The following is a 24893-nucleotide window of genomic DNA, read 5'->3' on the forward strand; positions in this document are numbered from 1 at the left end:
CTGTACGTCGCATGGTCTGCATTTGCTTGTCAACGACATAATCTCTGCCACGAAGACGAGGAAAGCCGGCCAATCAGAACACACATACCCAATCGACTATCCGTTCGAGTACCTGTTTGAGTTCATCATGAGGTGCAAGGACACAGTCAAATTGTTTAACAACAGTCACGTTCTCAAGGCACAGCTGCAGGCCGAACAGAAGATCGCAGGCGTTCGAGCGTTGGTCCGGCCGGCTCCTACACGTTGAGGAACAATCAAAGGCTGTTGCGAGACGCTGTTGTCATCGGAGAGGATTCTGCATTCCATTGTCACGGCTCGCAACTTCATCAAGGGGACGGCAGGTCAGAAATCCAAGCGCATGCGAATCAAGACCATCATTACGAGCGACGATTTTGTCTCTTTGTTGCACAAGTCCCTTGCCATTCTCATGCCCATCGACGCATTGATTGTCAAATATCAATCCGATTCTGTACCAGTCTCTGAAGTCTTGCCAGATTTTCCCACCCTCCCTGCTGAGTTTGCTAAGCTGCACGAAGATGGTCATACGAGCACTGAAAAGATCAACTACCTGATCAAGTTGGCAGCATGTGGCTTTCAGTTCATGTACAGAAAGGCCCATGGACTGGCGTATCTGTTAGATCCTCGCTTCATTGGAGAGGGCTTGAGCCCGGCTAATCGAAAAGAGCTGGAGAACATCTTACTGGAGACACAGATCGACGATGAGATGGCGGTTGATGAGGAGAGGCGAGAGGCGCTCTTTATGCAGCTCCTCCGAGTACATCATTTCGGCGCAGCAAGAGAAGGATGCCGGCGGGTTTGGATTAATTATGCTGCTCAAGGGACGTAAGACACCTTTGCAGAATTGGCAGTCTGACGGCGTGGCCTGGCCCAATCTTCAGAAGATCGGCGTGAAGCTGTTCATGATGGCGACATCCTCTGCAGCCTCGGAGCGCAACTTCTCAACTATGGGCTTCATACACAGCAAGCTCAGGAACAGCTTGGCGCCCAGTTCGGTGGAGAAGTTGGTCTACCTCAAGAGCAACTATGCGGCGTTCGCCGAATGCAGTTATATGTCCGATGGCGATGACACGGACTCGTCAGAGGAGGAATAGTACTGATCTGGGAGTATTGCGAATAAAACCATGAGGTTTTTTAGCTTCAAATCAAGATTTATTAGGTTTATTAGGGTTTATCAAGGTTTGAACCTTAAACCTCAAATTCGGATCTGAAAAAATGTTTCCACCGCTGCCACACTAGGGGGCGTGGTACTGGCTGATAGTGGAAAGGGGCATGTGGGGACACGTCACCCCGGCCGGCTGGCAAAGCACGTGATGGGCCGGGGTGAAGGATGCGGGAAGCATGGCCCAGGACCTTCTGGAGGGTTCCATGAGGGGGCGTGGTTAAGGGCGGAGCCAGGCAGGTGTCACGTGGAGGTCGGCCCAGGACCTCCTGGAAGGTTCTAGAAGGGGGTGTGGCCGAGGGTGGAGCCAGTTCACGCTGAGGGGCATAAAAGGGAAGCCCCGAGGCTGAATCAGGGCTGTCTACAGGTTGAATGGAACCAGAGGTGCTATGTCTTCGACTCCAGCGTCATGGGTTAGACAGAATGTTGGCTGCTCTGACCCGTAATTAGTTATCCCGTGTGTGAACAGTGTGTAAGATAGATATTGTAGAATAAACGTTGTTGCCTCCTAAAATAGTGTCTCAGAAGTGACTCACTACACATGTAATGACTATAAGAACATATTTTACGAAATAAATAATTCCTCATCCGGAGCCATGATCAATCGACTGCTGGAGGAAAGTCTCCGCAAACCATCTCTCATGGTCTTGCGATGCAACAATCCATCTAGCATCCACACATGAGCTGATATCACCACTCCATCTCTGCAATGAATATCGTCTCAGTCGTGTTTTCCTCTTTTAGCTGCCACTCTGTCATAAGTCTTGACCACCTGCTAACATGTCTAGTTTCACAAATATATTCAAGTAAATAACTGCAATACAAGAAACAAGGCTCTCACATGTAATGGGGTCGACGGTCTGCAACTGGTGACTGATAAACAGACACAAGAAAAAAAAAGCAACGAATAAACTTAACTTAATTTGACCTACTCTTGCTCTGGAAGCTAAAGATTAGTATATACAGTATACCAGCTGGCTGATGATGATAACGTGCAGTTAACAACTTTTCAGAGAACATGAAACAATGGCATCTATTCTTGGTTAAGAGAGGGCTTTTTAAATGACCCAGGAAGTAGTTCTGTGGGATCATCTTCCTGGGCCACTCTGACACTGACGACCTTCTGACGTTTAAAACTGAAGTATGTTTAGTCTATTTCATTCCATTTACTTTGATGGTACAAGTGGGATACAATAAAAACTGAGAAATCTAAAAAAAGATGTAGGGGATAAAGCTATTAATCACATTCTCCAGGTCATTTCAAAGCAGAATCAAGTCTGCTTTAGAATTAATAATTCAAAGGCATCCAAAAACAGCCCCCCTGACAACCGCTTAAAATTACATGACCATTGCCGAAATTGACGAGCAATTTGCATCAAACCACTTAATGGAATGAACCGGCAGCTGCCCTTACCACTGCTGCTGCGCCTGGCTCAAGGGTTTAATCTGGATGACATTTTGTTTATTCATCAGAGGACTCTCTCTGCTTTAGCAAAATCCAGTCCTTTGGCTGGATAACCTCATGGCTAATGCTCACCTTCTGTTAACATCAGCAACGGCAGCAGACAAAGGCACATGATGATAAAATGCCTCTTAGCTAATACTACAAACAGCCAAGCAGACCAGCGAAACCATGTTGGATCTGGAGCCCTCGGTACCGACGTAGGAGAATGAATGTAAAGCACTGTGAAGGTTCACCGTTCCCACCCTCTGTCTGATAAACACCACGGGGCGTTTATTGTCAGTGCAGTCGAAAAGTGGCCCTCAAACACGTCGTTACGTCTCTCGCCAGAGTAGGCAATTGTGCGTCGGCGTATTAACCCAATTTTGAAAATGACTCGCAATTATCAAATTATGGTAAGAGTTCGTATAGCGATAGAGTGCAGATGCTTTGCTTGTATGCTTGCCAGGCTGATGAAATGCCTGCACTGAACTGGGAATCATTCCTGGAGCCATCAGCTCTGACAAAGCAATGTAAGTGGCCAACGAAGGAATGAATAAGTTAATATGTACGAAAAAACAAAGCGCAGAGACTGCGTGAGTCACTCGGTGTTCTTGCCCAGTAACAGAGCCCCAAGCAGCAATTGGTCTTCGCGCTAGAAATGGACAATCAGAATTCTGATGACATGAGTCAACACTGCAGATTCATGCCCTTCATCGACAATCGCTCATTCAAACGATGGCTTGACAAGAGGGGTCTTTAACAGGCAACGTTCTGAGAATTCGAATCTCGTGTTCTATCGTCAACATGAACCACCCGCCCACTAACCAGCCATCCTAACGCAACTCCTCAGTCACAAGCGCAACAACAAAAATGCCTTCAAGTTGTCTTAAGTCCATTGTACAAACTGAGTGACTTATCCGAAGAAAATGGCATTGGCTGAAGCAATGAACGACCGTTTTGTGCAATGGAGAACATTGACAAGGACTACGTTTTGATTGCTAGTGTCATTATCACACAAACACCCCTGCTAAACTCTTCTGAAAACTTCCACATTGTAAAGTTTTATTGGTGCGCTTGGGCAAGGCTAAATCCAGAAACGCATGTCAGTCTTAGAGTTATAACTGCCAACCAGTGTTTTCATAAACTGTTCAAGCAGATGCAATCAACGTCATTCTGAGAGGCAATTGTTATGTTATGTAAATATTTAAATCGGATAAGATTGTTAAATTTTCAACAGACAAGTATACAGTACTTCTAGACAAGTATCTACTTATATGCAGTAACTGAACTACAGTACTGACAGACAGAATACAGTACGTGCGAGCAGATAAATTGACTCGTGCCACAAAGCATGTATAATTAAACACGTCAAGTTATATCTGTTTCTCAATCCGCTGCTGGATGAAGGCCTCCAACACCATATCAGCCATAAGGGTTGTTTGACCATACTTCACCATGCTGACCAATGCAGATACCAAATCAGTTTAAACGTAATTCGCCACTGATGTCAGCCGGAACCAAAACGCAGGCAGTGGCGCTTGGAGAACCAGGTAGTTGATAGAAAAAATATCTGCGTCAACATGAATGTGGCAGAACAAGTTCCACATTCGAGACTTGACCTCGCATAGTAAATTCCAGTGTCGAGGTACACGGAAGCTACATACGACTACAGTTAAACAGACTACAGTTTGTCCACAAGATGCACTCGGTTACACGTTTACTCCTGCACAGTAATATATACACATACTATACAACAAAAATCACCTCTCGTGATCAAAGAGAAAACAATAAACACAACAGCTCTTATTGTTTAATGGACTTCTCATTATGTACACACAGACACAAAACTAAACCATCAACTATTTATTTATTTCTTTTACCAGGCAAAGCCCATTGAGCTATATAGCTTTTATTCAAAAGCGACCTGGCCACAAATGATAGCCCAATTAAGTGGCTTATCATGTGGAAATGGAAAGCAGCCACATACTCTAAACGCGTTCCTAAACGTGGAGGGAAAAACCGGAGTCAGGGTTGGGATCGAGCTCACGACCTCCCGTATACCAGGCGAGGTAGTTAACATCTCACCACCATGGCACCCTTATGAGATGAGATGGCAGTGGTCCAATGGGTTCGGTACACAGTCAAATTTGGTCCACTCACTGGATTGAATCTGTTGATTGAATCTATCTGTACGGAGCCTTGAGTTTTTGTGGCCTCTTGTGCGTGGTGGAGATTTCTCCAGGTACAAAGGTTTTCTCTTGCACGGAGCATAATAATAGACATTGATGGAATTGGCTAAATTTCCCAATGTAACAGAATCCTCCTCAAAAAGGCCTTTAGAATCTGCTTGGCTTCCCAAGGTAATAGAAATAATGTAAATATTACGCACCTAATAGCTTGCAATACCTTTTTGTAATACCATTTTTATTATAATCTTTTATAAACCTGGCACAAAACGGCTAAACGTGTAATACCAATAATATTATAAGTAATAATGCTTCTTAAATTATTAAATAGAATACTATACGTACTAATCCGTATATTGTGAAAGTATCACTTAGTTATCTCAATCTTGACACACATCAATCTTGACATCAACACACAACATATTACACACACTTAAACGTACAGTACTCATTAACTTGCTTAATACTGTAATCTTACTCGCTGTACAGTGCACCGCACAAACACACGTATAGCAGACGTATAGCAGACAGCTGTCGTGGCTGTGACAGTTCCACCTGAAGACGGAAGCTTGTGTTGCCTCCGAAACGTCGTGATTTTTATTTTATTTTACTTTTATTAATTTTAATGTTTTACCTACGTGACTTTACCGAAAAAACATAAGAGTATGAATCCTTGCAGTCACGAAAGCTTCAAATCTAGAAATACGTGAAGTCTAAGTCACATAAACCAACATCAACCCACTAACTGCAAACATGTGCATACTACTTTTAAACAAAGTTCCTATACGGGTCAGAAGCCTCATCCAAAATCATTTTTTTGTCGATAAGGCGCAGCAAAACAAAGACACAATGTACCGTGCGTACAACCTCGCACACACACAGACAGCTGTTTAGGAGGTTGTAAAGCGGGCGGGTGTTGCCTATTGTTGTTGTGACCAGCAAGTTGACGGTGTTGTGATCGTAGTGGGTGAGTGGATGAGTGTTGTGATCCGCCTTTGAACACACGCTGGATTTAACTAAAGAGTCCCAAGTGCCTGCTCGCCCTAATTCATCAACGCGAGTGAAATATATCACCGTGTAGACACACACACGCGCGCGTATATCGTGGAGTGCGGGCTAGGCCGCAAAAATCACCGCTGCTCGGATGATCGCCCCTACCCGGTAAGGCGGCGGGGGCCCCGCGTAGTCGCGGAGCTGCTCCCGGTCCTCCACGCCGCCCGTGCTAGCGGCGTCCGAGTCGTGCAGCAGCGAGACATCGTCGAGCGAGCTGGATTTCAGGCAGTTTCCCATCCATTAAGGCTTCCCGACGGAGCTGAGAGGACTTGAGGAGGAGGAGGAGGTAGGGGGGAGGTTCACGAGCGAGGAGGAGACGGAGCGAGGTGGTGGAGGGAGCAGCAGCAGGAGGCGTCACTCCATGGCGGAGCGCGGGCGACACTGAGCGGGCGGAACCGGGTCCAGCCGAGAAGCAACAACAACAACAACACGCGGAACCGGGTCCAGCCGAGAAGCAACAACAACAACACACGCGGAACCGGGTCCAGCCAAGCAGCAACAACAACAACACACGCGGAACCGGATGTATTAATAATTATTATAAAGTATATTTATAGAAGGGAAATAATAAAACATAAAAAATTATATAATAAAATTCTCACGACGTTTCGCCCACAACGTAAGCAGCCGTCCTCAGGTGAAGAAACAGAGCTGTCGAAAAGACATTAAGACGCTGTCTTAATTATTATGTTTTATTTTTATTATTTTACTATTTCCCTCCTACGTGACTTTACCGAAAGAACCAAGAATATTAATTTCTGCAGTCACGAAAGCTTTAAATCGAAATTTACATTTATAGAATTATAATTATATAATGATTTTATTATAGTATGTAACTAAATAATAATTTGAAGTTGCATTATATGATTTTATAAGTAGTATATGATAACGTAACAAGTATATGTTTTTATATATTATTAAATAATTGTGTATTCTATATTATTGGTAAATAATACAATCTAAAGTATATTTAATTATTCAAATATAATACTGATATTATTACAAAATATTATGATATGCAATTAAATACTAATTACATATTGAATTGTATGCATATATTATAAATCAATTATATTAAATCAATTATATAATAATTCAACATATACAATCAACAATATAATTATTTATGTTTTATAATTATAACCTGGAATCATTGCTAATAAAGGTTTTTGGGTTGTTTACCTACAACCAACGAACCACGGTTTATCACCCTGAACAAATGAGTCAACTACTACTTCAGCAAACACAGGGTTGTGTTGGAGAGTAAACCGCACGACGTCAACGCGTTTCATTTACAAACACGACCCCAGTGCGCATTGCTTCTCGGAAACGCTAGGGCGAGTTTGTAAGGGGCCGTCCATAAATGACGTCACGCGATTTTGGACGATTTTTGACCCCCCACCTCGTCACACGGCGTCACAAAAAGTCAGACCCCCCCCTCAAATATGACGTCACAAAGCTCTGCCCCCCCCCCCCCAATAGATATAAAACATGCTTCAAATCGATTTAAACTATTGTCATTGTAGTGCGTATTTAATGTGGCGCAGCACTGATGTTGTAGGAGAAAACATTTATTAAAAAGTCTATTTAATTAAGTAGAACGTGTTGTCTATATTTATTTAAAGTTGCGCATTTTGATGTGACGTCACATTTCTCACCCCCCCCCCCCTCGTCACGCATCGTCACAAATGTCTGACCCCCCCCCCCTAGGTGCGTGACGTCATTTATGGACGGTCCCTAAAGGGCCGCCAACAATTTGCCCAAGTTCTGTGGTCCTTAATATACGGTATCGTTTGAAGGTGTTTGTCCAACTCCGTTGATGACCGGAGGACACTCACGGAGTGCGGTGGGAGTCAAGTTGGCCCAAACGCGGTAACAGAAGGGATACTGATTGCGATTACACCCAGGTTGGCCCAGATGTCTTGTGAGTTATGACCCCCCGATTAATTGATCCCTAACATGCCCCCCCCCATCCTCCTTTGGATATGCATGTCTGTTGTAAATAAACCTTACGTAAAAAAAAATTATGTCTTAGATAATTAAATGGGGGGGGGGGGGGTCACAAAACATCTGGACCAGGCTGTACGTACTGCCGCCATACCCTGCGGTAAGCTGGGGGGTATATGGCGACCGCGGCGCCCGCGGGCAAGTGACGGAGTTTCCTCGAATCTCCGCGTGATCCACCAACCCCCAGTGGAGGCCAGATCCGAGATACAAACAACACGGGAAGCGGATCAGCGATATCCGCAGGGTGTGTGTGGCCGCGCAGCAGTGAGGCGTGCGCCAAGTCCTCCTCCTCCTCTATCCTCACCGGAAAGCTTCGCCCAGACGCGTTCAGCGTCACAGGCACAAGGGCAAAGGCAACGGTGGGCCAGGTGCGGTAGTTGCTATGCACGTGGCATTGTAATGCAGCACTAGCGGCGAGACCCGCTGTCTGTGCGTCGAGATGTCATAACCCTGGCTCGCCAGGAGGTGGTACAGCACATTGTACACGCCCATCTCTTCCATCTGTATGGGATAGACGAGCAGCGGTCCCCAACCATGTTGGCACCAGTTTCGTGGAAGACAATTTTTTCACGGGCGGGGGTGGGAAGTTCATCATTGGGTCTTTCCCCCTTTTCAAAGAAGCTTTCCAGCGACGTTTGTTTTTTACTCATTTTGGCTCGGGGTTAGAGCTCGTGGGCTTACCAAAACTGTGACTGAGACGAGTGCGCAGTGCGGGAAAGAGGCGCGGACGGAAGATAAAATAATTGGCGGGCCACGCGCGGACTGACCGCTCACCTCCTGCTGCTGTGCGGGGTTGGGACCTCTGGGATAGAGCGTTGCCCCCTTGCATGCACGCACGCGCGCGTGGCTTTTCTCCACGTGTTCCAGTTTCCTCCCAAATGTAAACACTCGTGACATGGCTGCAAACATCGTAATATATAGGGGGCCGTAGAGCTCTGACAATTAATGGTGCTCACCACATGACGATGCAATGCCCGATCCACAAATATGATGGAGACAACACAGCGACAGTCTGCTACTACTGACGCGATTATCTGTCTTGATCACCTGAATGCGATATAGTAGTTGTTGCTCTGCATCTACATCATGCTTACGAAAGAAGATCGAATGGCTGCAACCTTCCTGCTTGTTTGTAGTTGCTCGTGCATCTTGAGTCATTCTGTTCGCGAGTGAGCGAATACTGTGCAGCATATTACAAGCTGAAATCGTGTTGTTATCCATAGGCTATCGTGACCAAATGTTGATTCATGATTGATTTTGGGTCAGATCAATCTGCATAATGGGTTCAGTCCAAATATGGATTTGATCTACTCACAGCATTGAATATGTGCAGAGCTTTGAGTTGTTATGGCCTTGTAAGCATGGTGGGGTTTTCGCCAGGTCATACGATTTTCTTCCACATTCATCATTTTTGTAACATCTTAGTTGAAATAGTCGGGTTGCTCAGAAGTCAGGGTACTGAGCCAACACGACTGACATCCTGATTTAAAATCTGGGTCTCAGATTCGCGTGAATACAAAAGAACATCATATCAACATTGGCTTTACACTTAATTTGAGAATAAAAAATGTTTGCAATGCAAGAAAGAACCTCACAACAGAGAATGTGGTGTACAGTTTATCACATAAAAAGCACCAATTTTGAAGAACCTTTAATATCGCTTATCGTCATATTTCATATATAGCCATATTTTCCTGAATATAATCTTCAATAGCACAATTCGAATTAAATAATAGGACACTAACATTTGAAATAAATATTCTAACTTAAATTAGACAATATTGACCCTGACATAAATATTACATGTGGTCTCCAACAAATTATGGAATAAAAGCCTCTTAAGAGTGTTTGTAATCCAGACGACTGCTCACAGTTGCCATTTTGCAGCTTCAAAATCACCCTGAGCAGTGAAACGACCCAGCACTTTTTTCCCTGTGAAGTAACAGCTGTTCGCTCGTGGCCATGCTGAATGTTGCTCACAAGGAAACTCGGACTGCTTGCTACATCACTTGTACAAGTGAGTATGTTTTGCCGATTCAGCAATGTATTTCAAGAAAACGGTCAGAAGCATATAACAAGTACAGTAACAATTAAAGTATGAGAGAAAGTAAGTTCATTCCATTTATCTTTGAACCTTCTTCCACGTTTTTTCCCAATAGCATTTGTTCAATAAACAAGACAAACGTACGCTGCTCCCGGTGCATTGACTTTCACACCCACAGTGGTTGCTCCGCACCCATCAGATCATGGGAGGAGGGCATTGCCTATTGATTTTATGAGAACGCACGTTGCTGACGAGACGGGATAAAATCAGACTCAGCCCAAGGCTCCTGCCCATAACGTCAGGGCTTCCAACCAACGAAATTGATTTATGAGACACCTTGCTGCAAAGAATTGGTTAAGTTACACGGGGGAAAAAACCCCACAAAGTTGTTGAAATACATGCTTGGGTTTGTTTGATCCTGAAAACCCACAGCACAATGTATTGAATGAAGAGCAACAGAAGAGTTATACCGGTGACTTGGTTCGTCATTTGTTGCAGAGGTTTGCGGTTTCGATTCCTGCAGGCTGCCCTGGTTAATATTGCAGGAGTGGGTGGTATAGATCGCGTGACATGAATGGAATAAAAGTAGGCCATTGTGTGCTGGTGTAATTGTCCAATATCATCCAAAGTTGGATATTACTTTATTGGGAAACACATACAACCTGCGGGTGTTGAAATATATATATATTTTTTAAAGGAATTCGGAAAAAAATGGCTCTTCTTTATATATTGGTTGCCGACCCCTGATCATGGGAGTCCAGTTTACCATGGGCAGGGGTCGGCAACCTGTGGCTCCGGAGCCATATGCAGCTTTTTAAGGATTGCTTCGTAGCGTTATACTGGTAGGAACCTCCTGGTTACACCAGCCCACAGGGGATTATTGTGTCCGTCCGTCCGTCGTGAATACAAAAATGGGAGGGGTGGGGCTGGGTGGAGAGGGGAGGGTGGGGAGGGGCTGGGTGGGGAGGGTGGGGAGGGGCTGGGTGGGGAGGGTGGGGCTGGGTGGGGAGGGGCTGGTCACCCCGTGGTGCCCTTATAAAACTCAACTTTTAACCTACTCACGCTGGTTTGTGTCCGCCCTCACAGTCGGCCATATTTGCGGAATACACCACGCCGCCGTTGAACCTGGCCATTAACTGAGCAACCCAACGTTCCTACCAGCTCCCTCCGCAGGAATGTGTTTTATTAAGGATCAGGGTCTTGAAATATTGAGTGTTTTTTTTTACTGATTTAAAAAAATGGCGCTTCTTATTTTTGTTGCTGACCCCTGTCCGGGAAAAACAAGCGACATAAGAATACCATAAGCTTTTACTGTTGTGTGAATTTTACCTGCAAAGTACAGGAAAACGTGGAGGGAGTTGATTTTTCCTGTGATATCCATGCAAAAATATTAGACAGAGGTGTGCAGTTTTTCCAATTATCTTTCTTGTTTTGTCCGTCTTGTGAGCTTGTTTTTCTCAATTAATAACCAAGCAATGCTCAGTGACGAAATATTCTGGTAACAGTTAATGAGCATCTGGATTTACTGCAAGGTCACATTACTCAATTGGCAGCCTGAAATGTTGAGTGGTGATGACTCACGACTGTTTGCAACAATGAGTTGTAAGTACCGTGTGCAGCTGGGTCCGTCGCATGAAGCGCTTACATAGAGGGGGGGGGGCATTGACGCAGTGGTAAGCGCACTGCGCTATGAACCTGGCAGCATCCTGAGTTTGAATCCTGGCCATCGCTAACATCAGTGGGCGGAGTGATCTCTGAACCAGTCCCCGACGCCCTCCACTCTCTTGACCAATCCACACTGACCAGTGTGGTTAAAGTATGGTCAAACAACCTCACATGACCGAAACGGCGTGAGGCCTTCGTTTAATGGTGGATTGACAAATGGATGTAAATATCAATTATGTTCAACACACTGTGCTTTAATACTCACAATCTGAGTTAAACCTCTACTCCCATACACTAGTGGAAATTGGCATCTGAACATGACCTATGCTCTCTCGAGGTCGATAAAGCATTGCATGGTTGCCTGTTATGGTGGTGAGGTCAAAGTCACCACTATGGAGACAAATATTACGCACTCCCAGAAGGCCTTGCAAGTGGTGGGCTTTGTACGAAATCTTTTTATTTATTTATATACGTGGAGACAGATATGTGGAGACATGTTTTGCCTGTTATTTATATTCTTCAGAACGTATGTATGTTGAACTTCTTTCGCTCCGTACGTAGCCAAATGTGTTAATGGGAGGTGCGGAAATCAAACTTGGGTCGCCGAGTTCGTAATTCTTCACTTGCTTATCATTGAGTTACGTATTATATCATTTTCCATCTCACTGGGACCTCATACATAAGGTGTCCTTGATTGTAAGTTGTGCAGTTCACCATCATTCATGCAAGTGTAGTGTGCTAAACACATTCCTGCGGAGGGAGCTGGTAGTAACGTTGGGTTGCTCGGTCAATGGCCAGGGTCAACGGCGGCGTGGTGTATTCCGCAAATATGCCCGACTTGGAGGGCGGGCACAAGCCGGCGTGAGTAGGTTAAACGTGGAGTTTTATAAAGGCACCACGGGGTGACCAGCCCCTCCCCACCCAGCTCCACCCCTCCCGGCTCCCACCCCTACCCAGCCCCTCCCCTCCCCACCAAGCCCCTCCCCTCCCCACCATACCCCTCCCCACCCCACCAAGCCCCTCCCTGCACGACGGACACAATCATCCCCTGTGGGCTGGTGTAACCAGGAGGTTCCTACCAGTATTAACAGACACTAGTAGGAGGTACTCTATTTTATTCCGGCCTTCACAGCCTTAGGGGATAACCACACACCGGGTCGGAGCAGCCAAAATGCTGCCAGACCCACAGCGTGAAGAGGGCGAAGATCACGACGACGGCGGCACGACGAGTTCCATTCCAGATCGCAGCAGCCCCGACTGTGAGTCGGAGCTCGCCTTTAACCTGCCCAGCCCGGCCCCCCGCACCCCTCTGGATCCCCTAGAGGGCTCCGTGCCTTGCCCACCGGTCCAACTGGTAGAACGGGCTGATATTCCTAATTCCATTGTCTACCAATCTCCCAGCGGCACGCGCTACAGTGACTCATTCAATGTCACGACACAAGCAAGCCTGACCATTGATGAGACACTGTTTGTTGAATCCGGTCAATAGTTTCCTTGTTTTGAAACAATGCTGCTGAAAGTTTGCCCTTCTAGAAAGCCGTGCGGCTGATGGGTTGTGTGATAGTTGTTTACATGGAGAGATGGTTTCGTGAAGGAGAGGTATTGTCTGCTTATTTTATTTATATTTTCCACAAAGATGCTCGTGATTAATTTCAGTTATCCACCCTTTAGGTCGACACAGCGTTGATTGGTTGGTCCCTGCTATGGTGGTGGTGAGGTTGTGGGGAGCGGTGGTGAGGTTGTGGGGAGCGGTGGTGAGGTTGTGGGGAGCGGTGGTGCAGCGTTGAGCACACTGCACTACGAACCCGACGACCCGAGTTCAATTCCCGCTCACAGCCAACTTCTGTGACCGGTCCTGGGCCTCCTCTATGTCTACTCAGCCTCAATTGAGTAACTAGTGCGATGTGTAAAGTCATTGCTGCTCGGGAGACAAAGGCGGCCAAGCGTGGTGCTGGCCACCCACCCCCTCGTGTTCCGTTCCAGCCTTCATAGGTGCCTGCTAACAGTACTTGGCCTAGTAGTCTGTTAAGGCTATACGGGGGATCTTTGTCTTTTGATGGTGAGGTTTTATGGAGACAAATGCATGGACATGTGTGATGCTGGCCACACAACCACCCTATAATTTGCTGCTTTATTAGCTACTTGCTAAGTGTTTGCATTTGAATAAAAAAATATAGCATTTGCAAAAAGTGCTCCTGCTATAATTGTTTTCCATTGTAAGAGTGTACAAGACAAATGTGCTGAGTTGTGTTTTTTATACGAGAAGTTAAATGGGAAATGCGTCGCCTTGGGGAGGCTTTTATCCAGCGGCAGTGTTTTCGTTGCGCTCAGCTGCACCTGACTTCAAGGCTGAAAAACGACGAAACTTTCGGTCAGAAATATAGGCAATTAATTACACGTCACACGTGTTTAGCAGCATGCGGTGAGGATGTGCGCGGTGGGGGTGCAGGAGTTAAAAAACGCTTTGGAATGTGCAACTTTATACGCTTGAATGAACGATATCTTTGCATGCGTGAGTCACACGACAAAAAGCCACAAACCTCTCTGGCCACCAGCTAATTTGAAAACAAGTCAAGAGACTGCGTCCCAAGTTTTCTGAAGAAAAAAACCGCACAAAGCGAATAGACTCACAAAGCAAAGTTGCTTACACGCGAGACGAACGGAACAGAGCAGCCCAGCACTGGCATCGTGACAATCGCTGTCACGACGCCTAATTTAAAAGTCCAGGCCACATCCGGCCAGGTGGCGCTGTGCCTAAAGCACTTGCCTCTCAAATCAGATCGTGGACAAAATTATAACTTTGTTGAAAGTCAATAATCATTGACATGAATGGACCGGCTCCCACCATGAGAACGGGTACTTCTCACCAACGGCTTAAGCGGTGCCAGGTTAAGGTATCTTTGCCAATGGCACGCACTCCAAAGGACGCGATAAAGTCTAGCATAGCTTAATAAAGAAGTCAATGTTCTTTGTTCTTCATGGGCCCCTCTGGAGTTTTGGGCACTGGACAAATGCCCCCCCCCCACCCCCATTTGCCCACTCTTCCCCCCTGCCCCAAAATCTGGCCCTGTGCTCACAGCAGTCACAAGCGGAGACGTGCGCTGGTCCTACTGCTAGTTTGAATGGGGCAAGAGTTAAAGGTGCACCCGTGCAATTGCTCGCTCGCGGCACTTCTGGTGGAGGGGCCTCGAGTAGAGGGAGCTCTTGAGGTTATTTGGCCAACTCTTCCACAGTGGCCAGAGAATTTGTAAGAGGTGGGTGTACCCACACTGTACCCCACCACACACGCACAGCCTGTCGATCGTCTCTTGTGTACCTGTACACTGGTGGGTGGACACAGGCGAGGGTAATTAAGAACATTGGCCATTGTTCTAGCTTTTAACTGTCTCGCTAGTGTGCTAACCATGGTTTGAGTCGGCATTTCAAAGCGGTCGGAAGAATTTCCAAACTCCATTCTTCACACCCCCCCCCCGTCCTCCACATCTTGATCTCTCATTTCTGTTTACCAATGTCCCTTAAAATGCAAATGAAGTTGTTACACATTCCACGTGCCTAATGAATGGCAAGATAATGAATTTGCATTATGATGGGGGTGCCAACCCCTAAGAATGGAATTTGAGGTAACCCTGACATGGTTCACGAGAGAGGTGACTCACTCCTTAGCACTGTGACCAATTTCAATTGGTGGCTTAATCATCACACACCCCACTTCCTTACACAACCACATCTCAAGGAGTTCCCCTCAGTGACACAAGCAGTCCCCACCGATTTAACGTAAACACTGAATTAACACGGGGTTCAAATCCACCGCCTGAATGCGCCCCATCTTATATAAGATGTAGTGGCCGAGTTGTTTTTTTTAACTGGTGCTGGGTGGATAGTGACATCGTGGAATTGCTAGAGGTGTCAGCGGCTTGGGGAGGAGAGCCTTCATTCAGCAGTGACTTGACAATGGCAGACGATGACAATGATGAAATACATTCCAGTTATCTTTGTAAATATTTCGGTAGCATTTTGAACAGGCTTCATCAAACACCAGTTAATTATTTACACCTTTGTTTTTCACTTTGTGTTCGGACCATGGGACCTGCCATAACAACGTGGAATTAACCTCTCGCCCACCAGCAGAGATGAGGACAGAGACATTTCCACAAACTGGGAGCTGGAAATGTAAACGTCAGTTATTTATAAATTTTTAACACGAAATATATGCAGTACCTGGGCCCCTACCCAGTAAATGTGGAGTTTCTACTATTAGCTCAATGCGGCCAATGTTTTAGGGTTGCTGTCACTTGTCCTGGTGTTTTGCAGGTAGCCGTCCCGAGAAATCTGTAAGTCTTGCTGGGCCAACTGTGTAATAATGCACCATTAAAGCAAATGCATTGACGTACAGTTCTCCTCTTTTCCGGTATCGTGAAATATTACCTTTCATGCCATGGTATGTTCTGGCTTTTATACCTCAGAAGTGGCAACCATAGACAGGGCAGATGAGCACCCAACTGATGCTTGGATGAAGATACTTCACACTTCTGCTCTCCGCTCCTCTTGCCTGTTCGCTCAGGGACGGTACACATTTTTGTATCTTCCAGCCAAATCAACTTTGCATGAAGAAAATATGGAACAAGATCACTCGGAGGACCTCCCTGTCCCCACTAGAATTATTCTAGAATTGTCCTCTTTTTTACGTAGCTGTCCTGATTGATCTGTAAGTCTGTGTGGAACATTTACAACGGCCCACCCACCCACGGCACATCACGTCCCCGATACAAAATTGTACAAGCAGACACGTACGTGCTGATGGGGAGTGGCATGAGTGTGCGGAGGCAGGGAGGGCTTTCTGCTATATTGTGTGGCTCAAGTGAGTTGAGGACCGGTGAGGGGTGAGGGTCAAGAGTGTGGTGAATGTCTGACCAGGGTCAGGTGAGTGCCATACCAGTGTCTTGTCACTCTGTCCATAGGACGACCTGCTTGTTAGTAAAGTATATATATACACACATAAGGGATGAGTGATAGGTTACATTTGTTTGAGATATTGGATTTTTTATTGATTGGCCTGAATTTAAGATTTTATTTAGTTTTTTTTATTTAAATGTATTACATTGCAATAACACATTCATTGTTTATGAACCAATCGTAATTATTGAAGTATTTAACATTTTTATAGTTTCATATATTTTTTCCCACAAAGTTACATCAGTCTAATAATTCAAACGTAACAAAAGAAAAGTAATATTTTCATAAATTAAGCAAAAGTGGCATCACCCGTAGGGGGCGATGTGGCTATGTGGTTTTACCCAGTGAGGTAGAATGTATATTCTCATTTGGACCATGACACCTCCACACACATTGACCTACATAATGGGAATGACATCACTTCCGGTTACCTTGCAGTTTACATTCAATCCGAAATGAAAAAAATAATTCCGGATCATCCGAAATGTCATATTTAGGCCAGATTTATTGGGTATTTTTGGAAAAAATCCAAAATCCGGTCACGTATCCCGAACATGCGCGTGCACCTATTTCCTGGCCGTCGCCTGATTCGCAGGAGAGGTCAAGGGGGTCATCTCTCCATCCGCACTGCAGCTGCTATCCTCCCGAGAGTCACGGTCGATGAAGCTGTCGGTTTCGCACGATCTGCTGTCGTCTTCGTCATCTTCGATGAAGTGCAGCGTGGCCACGGCGTCTGACGGGGCGCGCCGGGCTGACACATGAAAGCTGCAGCGCGGCTCGGGGGACGCCCGCCTCCACTGTGAGGCGTTGCGGGTGCACGTGGACGGCACGGTGGCAGTGGTGGCGGTGAGCGGGGCCAGCGGGTGGTGGGGGTGGTGGCTCGACAGCTCTTGGTGGGGCTCCCTTTGCACGAGAGGAATTATCTCGCACGCCGCCGAATCGGTGCAGTGGCCTCTGTGGCTCGATCCCATCTGTGGCGAAAACGAACAATAAAAACAAACATATTTCAGGGGCCGTGAATTTAAAAGTCGTTTAGGTTTTCACATTTGTGGCTGTGTAGCTCTTTCATGCGCAGCAAGTGGGTTTGTAACATTTCTGTTTAGAAGGTAATTAATAAGATCGGCTGGCCTACATCAAAGACCTGCGGCAGCCGGTGACTTTATACAATCGAGGGAGAATGTGGAATAAATCCATTCAATTCCTGGAGAAGCTGCCATCACAAAGGACAATACGTCAGATATCGTGACAAACAAAACGTGGTACAACCCGAACACACATCGCAGAGATGTTCAGTGGCCTACCTCTGACATTCAGGATCCAGTGGTCTTTGGAAACCTCTCTCAAACTGGAAAAGACTGGAAATTTAATTTTTTTAATTATAAATGCTGCCACGGTGTAATGGTTAGCACACCGAGCTTGCAATTCAGAGGCTGTCGGTTCGATCTCCTGACACGGCATTTGAAACAAAGTGCCAAGTTACTTAAATCTCCCCGCCTGTCCACCCAGCAGAACACACATAGGCACACTACAGTTAGCCAATCGGCATTTGCGTTTGGTGGGGTAAAGTGTGGACACTCCAACCTTTTCCAAGACGTCTGGCCAGTGTGATAGAGTAGGACAAGTAACCCCCAGAGGGACTCTCTAGACCTCCCCCTCATGGAGACCCTTCTTGCCAGCAGTGAGGCGAGCAAGAAATTGCAGGGCTGCACATTAATATTTTGACCTTTCACAACTAAACTCACAACTACAGTTGTTCTTATTTTGTTTGCTTAGTGAGACTTAAAAATTGTGGTCAAATGCATATTTGAATCATGATAGCCCTTCAGTGACAGAAATGTGACATCACTCCCATACATTTCAATAAAATGTCCATGCAGTATGCTTAACCTTCAAGTTTTTTCGGATCATTGGCAGGCGCCAAGAAAGATCTCTCATTTGGCTTTTTAAACAGACTATTGGGACAAGTGCTGTTAGCGAGCACCTAAGAAGCCTGGCACAGCACCACGGTTCAAATATTCTCCACTGTTATTGGCCATGAGCGGGAATCAACTCGGGTGGCCGGGTTCGAAGCGCAGTGCGCTAACCGCTGCGCCATCGCTCCCCACAGGGGGCCAACACACGACATGGCACACACACACACACACTCTTGGGTTTCCCACAAAGCAGCGCTCATCTTCTAGACCTCCAGGCGGACCATATGCTGAGTGGAATTCGCACTCCCCTTCGACTACCAGTCGAGCGCCTGGAGCAGAACGACCTGGCGGGCCCGACCCAGGAACCCACGCTGCGCACACCGCGAATACTTCTGCCCCCACACGACACCGAGATTTTCAAATCTGGATTGGTCGGTGGTTGACCGAGAGCCTCTCATCATCCCTTCTCAGGGGTGGATGAAATGAGGGCTATTGCCCTCTGGGCGAACCCAAAGGTGGCCTCCAAAAAAGAATGTGGATTTCACCCGTGGGTGGTTCGGGGTTAGACCGATCAGAATATCTAGTTATACTGGAGGAATGCGATGAGCTATGAAGCTATTTTTCACAGATGTCTAGTAAGGGGCGGGCCAGAAACATACAACAAACAATACAAAAAAACATGATAAGAGTGCAAAGTATAGGAAAGGTAAACACATTTAACTTAAAAATATATACAAATAAAACCAAATTTTTTTTATCTTACCAGGTAAAGCCCACTGAGCTATTAACTTATCTTTCAGAAGCGACCTGGCAACAAACGATAGCTCAACAAAGTGACTTATCGCGTGGAAATTTACAGCAGCAAAACAATCAAAATAAATGTTTCTAAATGATGCGCGGAAGGCAGTGGCATCTTCTACTCTTAACATTCTGTCGAGGTTCCTCTTGTTGTGTTACCTTGTGCTGCCCGACATGAGTTCAAAGTATCAATACTGTACTGAGAATTAGTGGCGTGGCCCGTTGAGTGTGCAGGCTGTGCAATTGTACCAGGGACCCATGAATCAGAATCTTTATTCAATACTGGAGGAATCCAATGAGCTATAAAGCTCTTTTTGCACAGATGTCCAGTAGGGGCGGGTCAGAAGGTGACAACAACAAACAATACAAAAACACGATAGGAGTTCAAAGTATAAGAAAGGTAAACGAACAAATAAAAAATAAAATGGAACTTTTTTTTATTTCACCAGGTCAAGCCCACTGAGCTATGAGCTTCTTTTTCAGGAGAGGCCCAGGCAGGCACTGGGCTACGATGAGGGTGGGGGGTGGACATTGAGCACGGGGACTCCTCCCCTCACCCATTGAATTGCTTGCGCACCAGTGCCCACGCCAACCATGCCACTCGATGATAGTGTAATGCTAGGTGAAGTACCATGGTGACGTCGGACGTACTCAGACAAAATTACTGGGATGGTAACAGTGGACTCAGGCTCACGCGGGTGTAACCCACCGACCTAAGCCATATTTTCTAAAACTCTCTATAATTATGTTTTAATCAACAAGAATACCACAATTCTTATCGTGGTAATGTTTTTACTTTTAACTGTGAGTTTGCAACATTTGCCTAACTTCTCATTTCCAAGAATGTGCGTGGGAACATTCACTGAATGAAACCACAACGCAAGAAAAGGAAAACATTTTACGAAAAACGGCACCCGTTTTACTGGAACTGCGAGTGTGTATAGGCGTTATGGGATGTGCAACTGCTATTCTTACACATTCCGGAAGGTCGCCCATGTGCTTCATTTAAGTATAACATCATTCACATAAATGCTGACAAAATCGCACCTAAAATCTGACGTCACACTGACAAAGAGTGGACGAAACCTTCGAGTTGTTGATCCTGAGCTCTTTGTTGCTGCAGCTCTCTCCTCTACGACGTTGCCGCATCCCTCACCTCCTCACGTTTGTCATCTCCCCACATCCCTCTTCTCCAATCTCCAGATAATCCAAAATGCGGCTTCGAGACTTCTCACACGCCACAGTAAACAATAAGTACCACGTCGCCTCGATCCTCCAATCCCTCCACCGACTCCCAGTCCGATTTCAGGTCGATTTCAAGGATCACCCTCGCCGTCTCTTCTCACTCTACTAATCTCTGGCATGTTTTCACTCGAGCAACTGAGGCTTTCTGTCAAAGCCCTCAACCGTTGGCTCAGTGGGAGGTCACTTGTTCTCCTCTGCTGCCCCCGTGGTCTGGAACTCCCTTTCACCAGCCAACTTTAAATAATAAAAGGATTGTCAATGTTCTTATTATTTTTGCCATGATATGCCCTGTACCTCGGAGGTGGCATCCCGAGATACATATTCTTGGTTCTGTCGGTAAAGTCACGTAGAAGGGAAATAATAAAAGAATATAAATATAAAACAATAAAAATTCTCACGACGTTTCGACTGCAACACAAGCAATCATCATCAGGTGTAAAATCCACGGCAAGAAAATTTGAAAAAAGTGGCGGTTTTTCCTAACGTCAGCACCACGGAGAGATACGTTAGGCAATTTAAAGCGAAAATCTTGAGAGCAGGCGGATTGATTGCTTATGCCTGAAGTAAATTATTACATCTGCCGCAAACGAATCTTTGACAGAGAAGGTACAATAAAAAAATGTGAAAAGTCAACTATTAATTGAACCAGTGTGGGTTGTCCATTATGTATATATACGTGTTATTTCTAAAGCCACATAGTATTAAGGGACGTGCTGAGTGTTTTTGCTATTTGCACTTGTGTACCACTGCCAATGCAGAAACGTAACTGAATAATGAGTGGTTACAAACATAAAATATTGGTGCTTAAGTTATTCCAATCAGCGCCCACACATGCCACCCTAGATCCTGCCAGTGAGATAACGGCGAGTGAAAACAGGGGCCGCTGAACGGAAGTGGATCTTAGCTTTGCAACTCAGCATGAATGAATAGAGACCCATAGTTTATTGTTCTTCCCCCGGACATTCTGATTATCACGGTTGGCTATGTATGGTGCGAAATAAGTTCAACACACATATATTCATAGACTCACACAGAGACCCATAGTTTGTTGTCCTTCCCCCCGCACCTCCTATTAGCACGGTTGGCTACGTACGGTGCGAAAAACACGTTCAACATATGTACATACAGGGCCACGCATTGGCTCAGCTTGGGTGTGCAAGTGGCAAAGGGGTTTCATGGGGAGTCTGCAAGGTGTGTGAACGGCGTTTGGATGCGGCCCCTGAGGCTTGGGTACCTGCTGCAGCAGCAGTCGCGAGTCCATCTTGTGGCCGGGCTGCCTCCTCCACCTCGTTGTCAGCGCATCCTGAAGGGACTTTATTGTGCTCTGCAGATCTTTAAAGTAGTATCTGCACATGGCACAAACAACAACAACCGCTGTTCGTCTATAAGTGGTGGTGTGATCATAACAGTACTTGTGTCAGGCTAGGTGCACCTTGAGGTCATGTGAAGTGTCAAGGGCTGTGGGTGGCTAGCACCATGGCCGGCTGTCTAGGTCTCCCTCGTGGTCGATGTTTACACACCGCACCAGGTACTCATTTGAGGCTGAGTCCACCTACGGGAGGCCCAGGACTGGTTCAGATAATCATCACTAATGTTGGCCGTGAGCAGGAATCAAACTCGGCCCGCTAGGTTTGTTGCGCAGCGCATTAACCGCTACACCACCGCTTCTCACACAAAGATAAAGCTCCCCCATATAGCCCGAACAGACTGTAGGGGCAAGTGCTGTTAGCAAGCACCTATAAAGGCCGGCACAGCACACGAGGGGGTGGGTGGCCAACACCACGCCCGACCACCTTTGTCTCCCTAGTGGCAATGTTTAACCCACTGTACCAGGGACTCATTGGAGGCTAAGTCGACCGAGGGGAGGCCCACGATTGGTTCAGATAATCGTCACTGGTGTTGAATCTAACCCGGGCCGCCAGGTTTGTAATGCAGCGAGCTAATCGCGACACCACCACATGCAACACACACACGCTGACAGATACATGCGTGGCAAGCATGCACACGCATGCAACCCACACACACAGAATTTGCGGAGCTGCCGTTTGTGCCAAAAGCGGGAGGATGGGAGCTCACCTCACTCTGACGAGCAGATAGACGATGCAAGCGAGCAGAGCAATCAGCAGCACGATGATGGAAATTGCCAATCCGAGCACTTTCCAGCTCACGTGCCCCGAGGCTGAAATGCAACATTGCGACAATGTAAACACAGCAGAGGCTCCCTCCACGCTCTCTCCAGTGGTGTACAAGCGCGAGTAGCAGGGGCCATGGTACAAGGAATAAAATGACCCTCCACATAACCCACCCCACCTGCGTCATAACACTGAGATGCTCATTAGCAATGGTTTAACTGTTACATACCCTGCTGATGAGGCTCCGTGAAGTCGAAACCAATCCATCAGCGCCTCATTAAAAAAAAACCCATGACTGCCACAGCATGGGGAGTCCTTCATCCAGTGGTTGATAGATGCATGGACTAATAATAGCAGCATTATATTACAAGGGAATGATACGGATCTTTTCTATAAGAGTGAGCTTGTTGTCACCACAGCAGTGATAAGCCAGCTCAGACTCTGAAGGTCTTAGATTAGAATCCGGGTCAGGTCAATGAATCATCCTTCAAGGGTCAATAAAATACGTACTATATTTGTGGTAATCTTACAATGTGATTTTTTGTCTTTGTGATAGGAATGAGTAATTTCCACCAGTGGCTCAGGACCACCAACAGAGATGAGCTCATCGGAGCACTGAAGCACTTTCAACATTGCGTCAAGCTGTTTCTGCGTGTGTGTGTGCACGTGTGTGTGCACGTGTGTGTGCACGTGTGTGTGCACGTGTGTGTGCACGTGTGTGTGCACGTGTGTGTGCACGTGTGTGTGCACGTGTGTGTGCACGTGTGTGTGCACGTGTGTGAGAGTGCGTGTATGTGCAGTAGTGTAGCTGTTAGCGTGCCGAGCTACAAATCCGGCGACCCACGTTCGATTCCCGCTCACGGCCAACACCAGTGACGATTATATGAACCGGTCATGGGCCTCTCCTAGGTCAACTCAGCCTCAAATGAGTACCTGATGTGGTGTGTAAACATCACCACTGGGGAGACAAAGGCGGCTGGGCGTGGTGTTGGCCACCCACCAACTCGTGTGCCGTGCCGGCCTTCATAGGTGCTCGCGAACAGCACTTGTCCAAACAGTCTGTTACAGTTTATACGGGGGATCTTTGTCTTTTTTATGTATGTGTGTGGGGAGCGGTGGTGTAGTGGTTAGTGCGCTGCGCTACGAACCTGGGGACCCAAGTTCGATTCCCACTCACGGCCAACACCAGTGACGATTATCTGAACTGGTCCTGGGGCTCCCCGAGGTCGACTCAGCCTCAAATAAGTACCTGGTGAGGTGTGTAAATATCGCCTTTGGGGAGAAAAAGGCGGCTGGGCGTGGTGCTGGCCACCCGCCCCCTCATGTGCCGTGCCGGCCTTCATAGGTGCACGCTAATAGTACTTGTCTCAAAAATCTGTTAAAGCTACACGGAGGATCTTTGTCTTTGTGTGTGCATCGGAAGCTGTAGTGTAGTGGTTAGAGCGCTGCACTATGAACCTGGCGACCCAAGTTCGATTCCCGCTCACGGCCAACACCAGTGACGACTATCTGAACTGGTCCTGGGCCTCCCCTAGGTCGCCTCAGCCTCAAATGAGTACCTGGTGCAGTGTATGAGCATCACGACTGGGGAGACAAAGGTGGTCGGGCATAATGCTGGCCATCCACCCTCTGATGTGCCATGCTGTGCCGGTATTCATAAAAAAGTCTGTAAAGGCTACAACGGGGGGCATTTTTAAGTGCTTGCCACAGATGAACCATAATACCTTGCTGATCTGGTCAAGGAGCATAAACAAAAAGTCTGTTAAGACTATACGGGGGATTTTGCCTTTTGTGTGCATGCGCCCCTCCTGCTACTGATAACGACTTTTAACTCGTAGGATAAAAAACATTCGTGGTCGTGCCATGAGTGTAATGCGTCAGTAAATTTACTGCGCTGAGTTGCGAGTTATTTGTGGCAAGCATCGCTGGGGCGTCGCCATGCACTCTAACATCTTAGGAGAAAGGTGAAAGTGCGTTACAGGCGGCGGTTCGGGTCGTAAAATTCATCTCTGTCAGTTACTTCTCAGTACTATCTGCAAAAAGTCCACACTCCTACAATGAGAACCATATTCTGATGTCGCGTTTGAATCACTTTGGCGAAGCGTGGCCCCTTGTCCGACTCTTCGTCTGAAATGTGCTTTGGGTGGTTTACTCGTGCAGTCTCAGTGTAGCTGATCCACGATTATAAAAAAACAAATTCTGAAGGAGAGACATCTCATACAGGGTCAAATAGATGTCTCGAGTCTAGACTTAGTTCCATGTCCCCGGGTCAT

The 24893-nt window shown here is 46.5% G+C and overlaps 1 protein-coding gene across 1 annotated transcript in view; it reads right to left on the minus strand.

The window, feature by feature from the left end:
• RNF11 (ring finger protein 11) overlaps positions 1-6274 on the minus strand; it is a 37384-nt gene extending 31110 nt beyond the window's left edge. Inside the window, exon 1 of the mRNA XM_078867519.1 lies at positions 5969-6274. Coding sequence (XP_078723645.1) covers positions 5969-6100 — 132 coding nt within the window. The 5' untranslated portion in view covers positions 6101-6274. The remainder of the gene's footprint in view (positions 1-5968) is intronic.
• Between the last annotated feature and the right edge of the window lie 18619 nt (positions 6275-24893).

Source organism: Lampetra fluviatilis, chromosome 24 (assembly GCF_964198595.1).
Source record: "Lampetra fluviatilis chromosome 24, kcLamFluv1.1, whole genome shotgun sequence".
NCBI lineage: Eukaryota > Metazoa > Chordata > Hyperoartia > Petromyzontiformes > Petromyzontidae > Lampetra > Lampetra fluviatilis.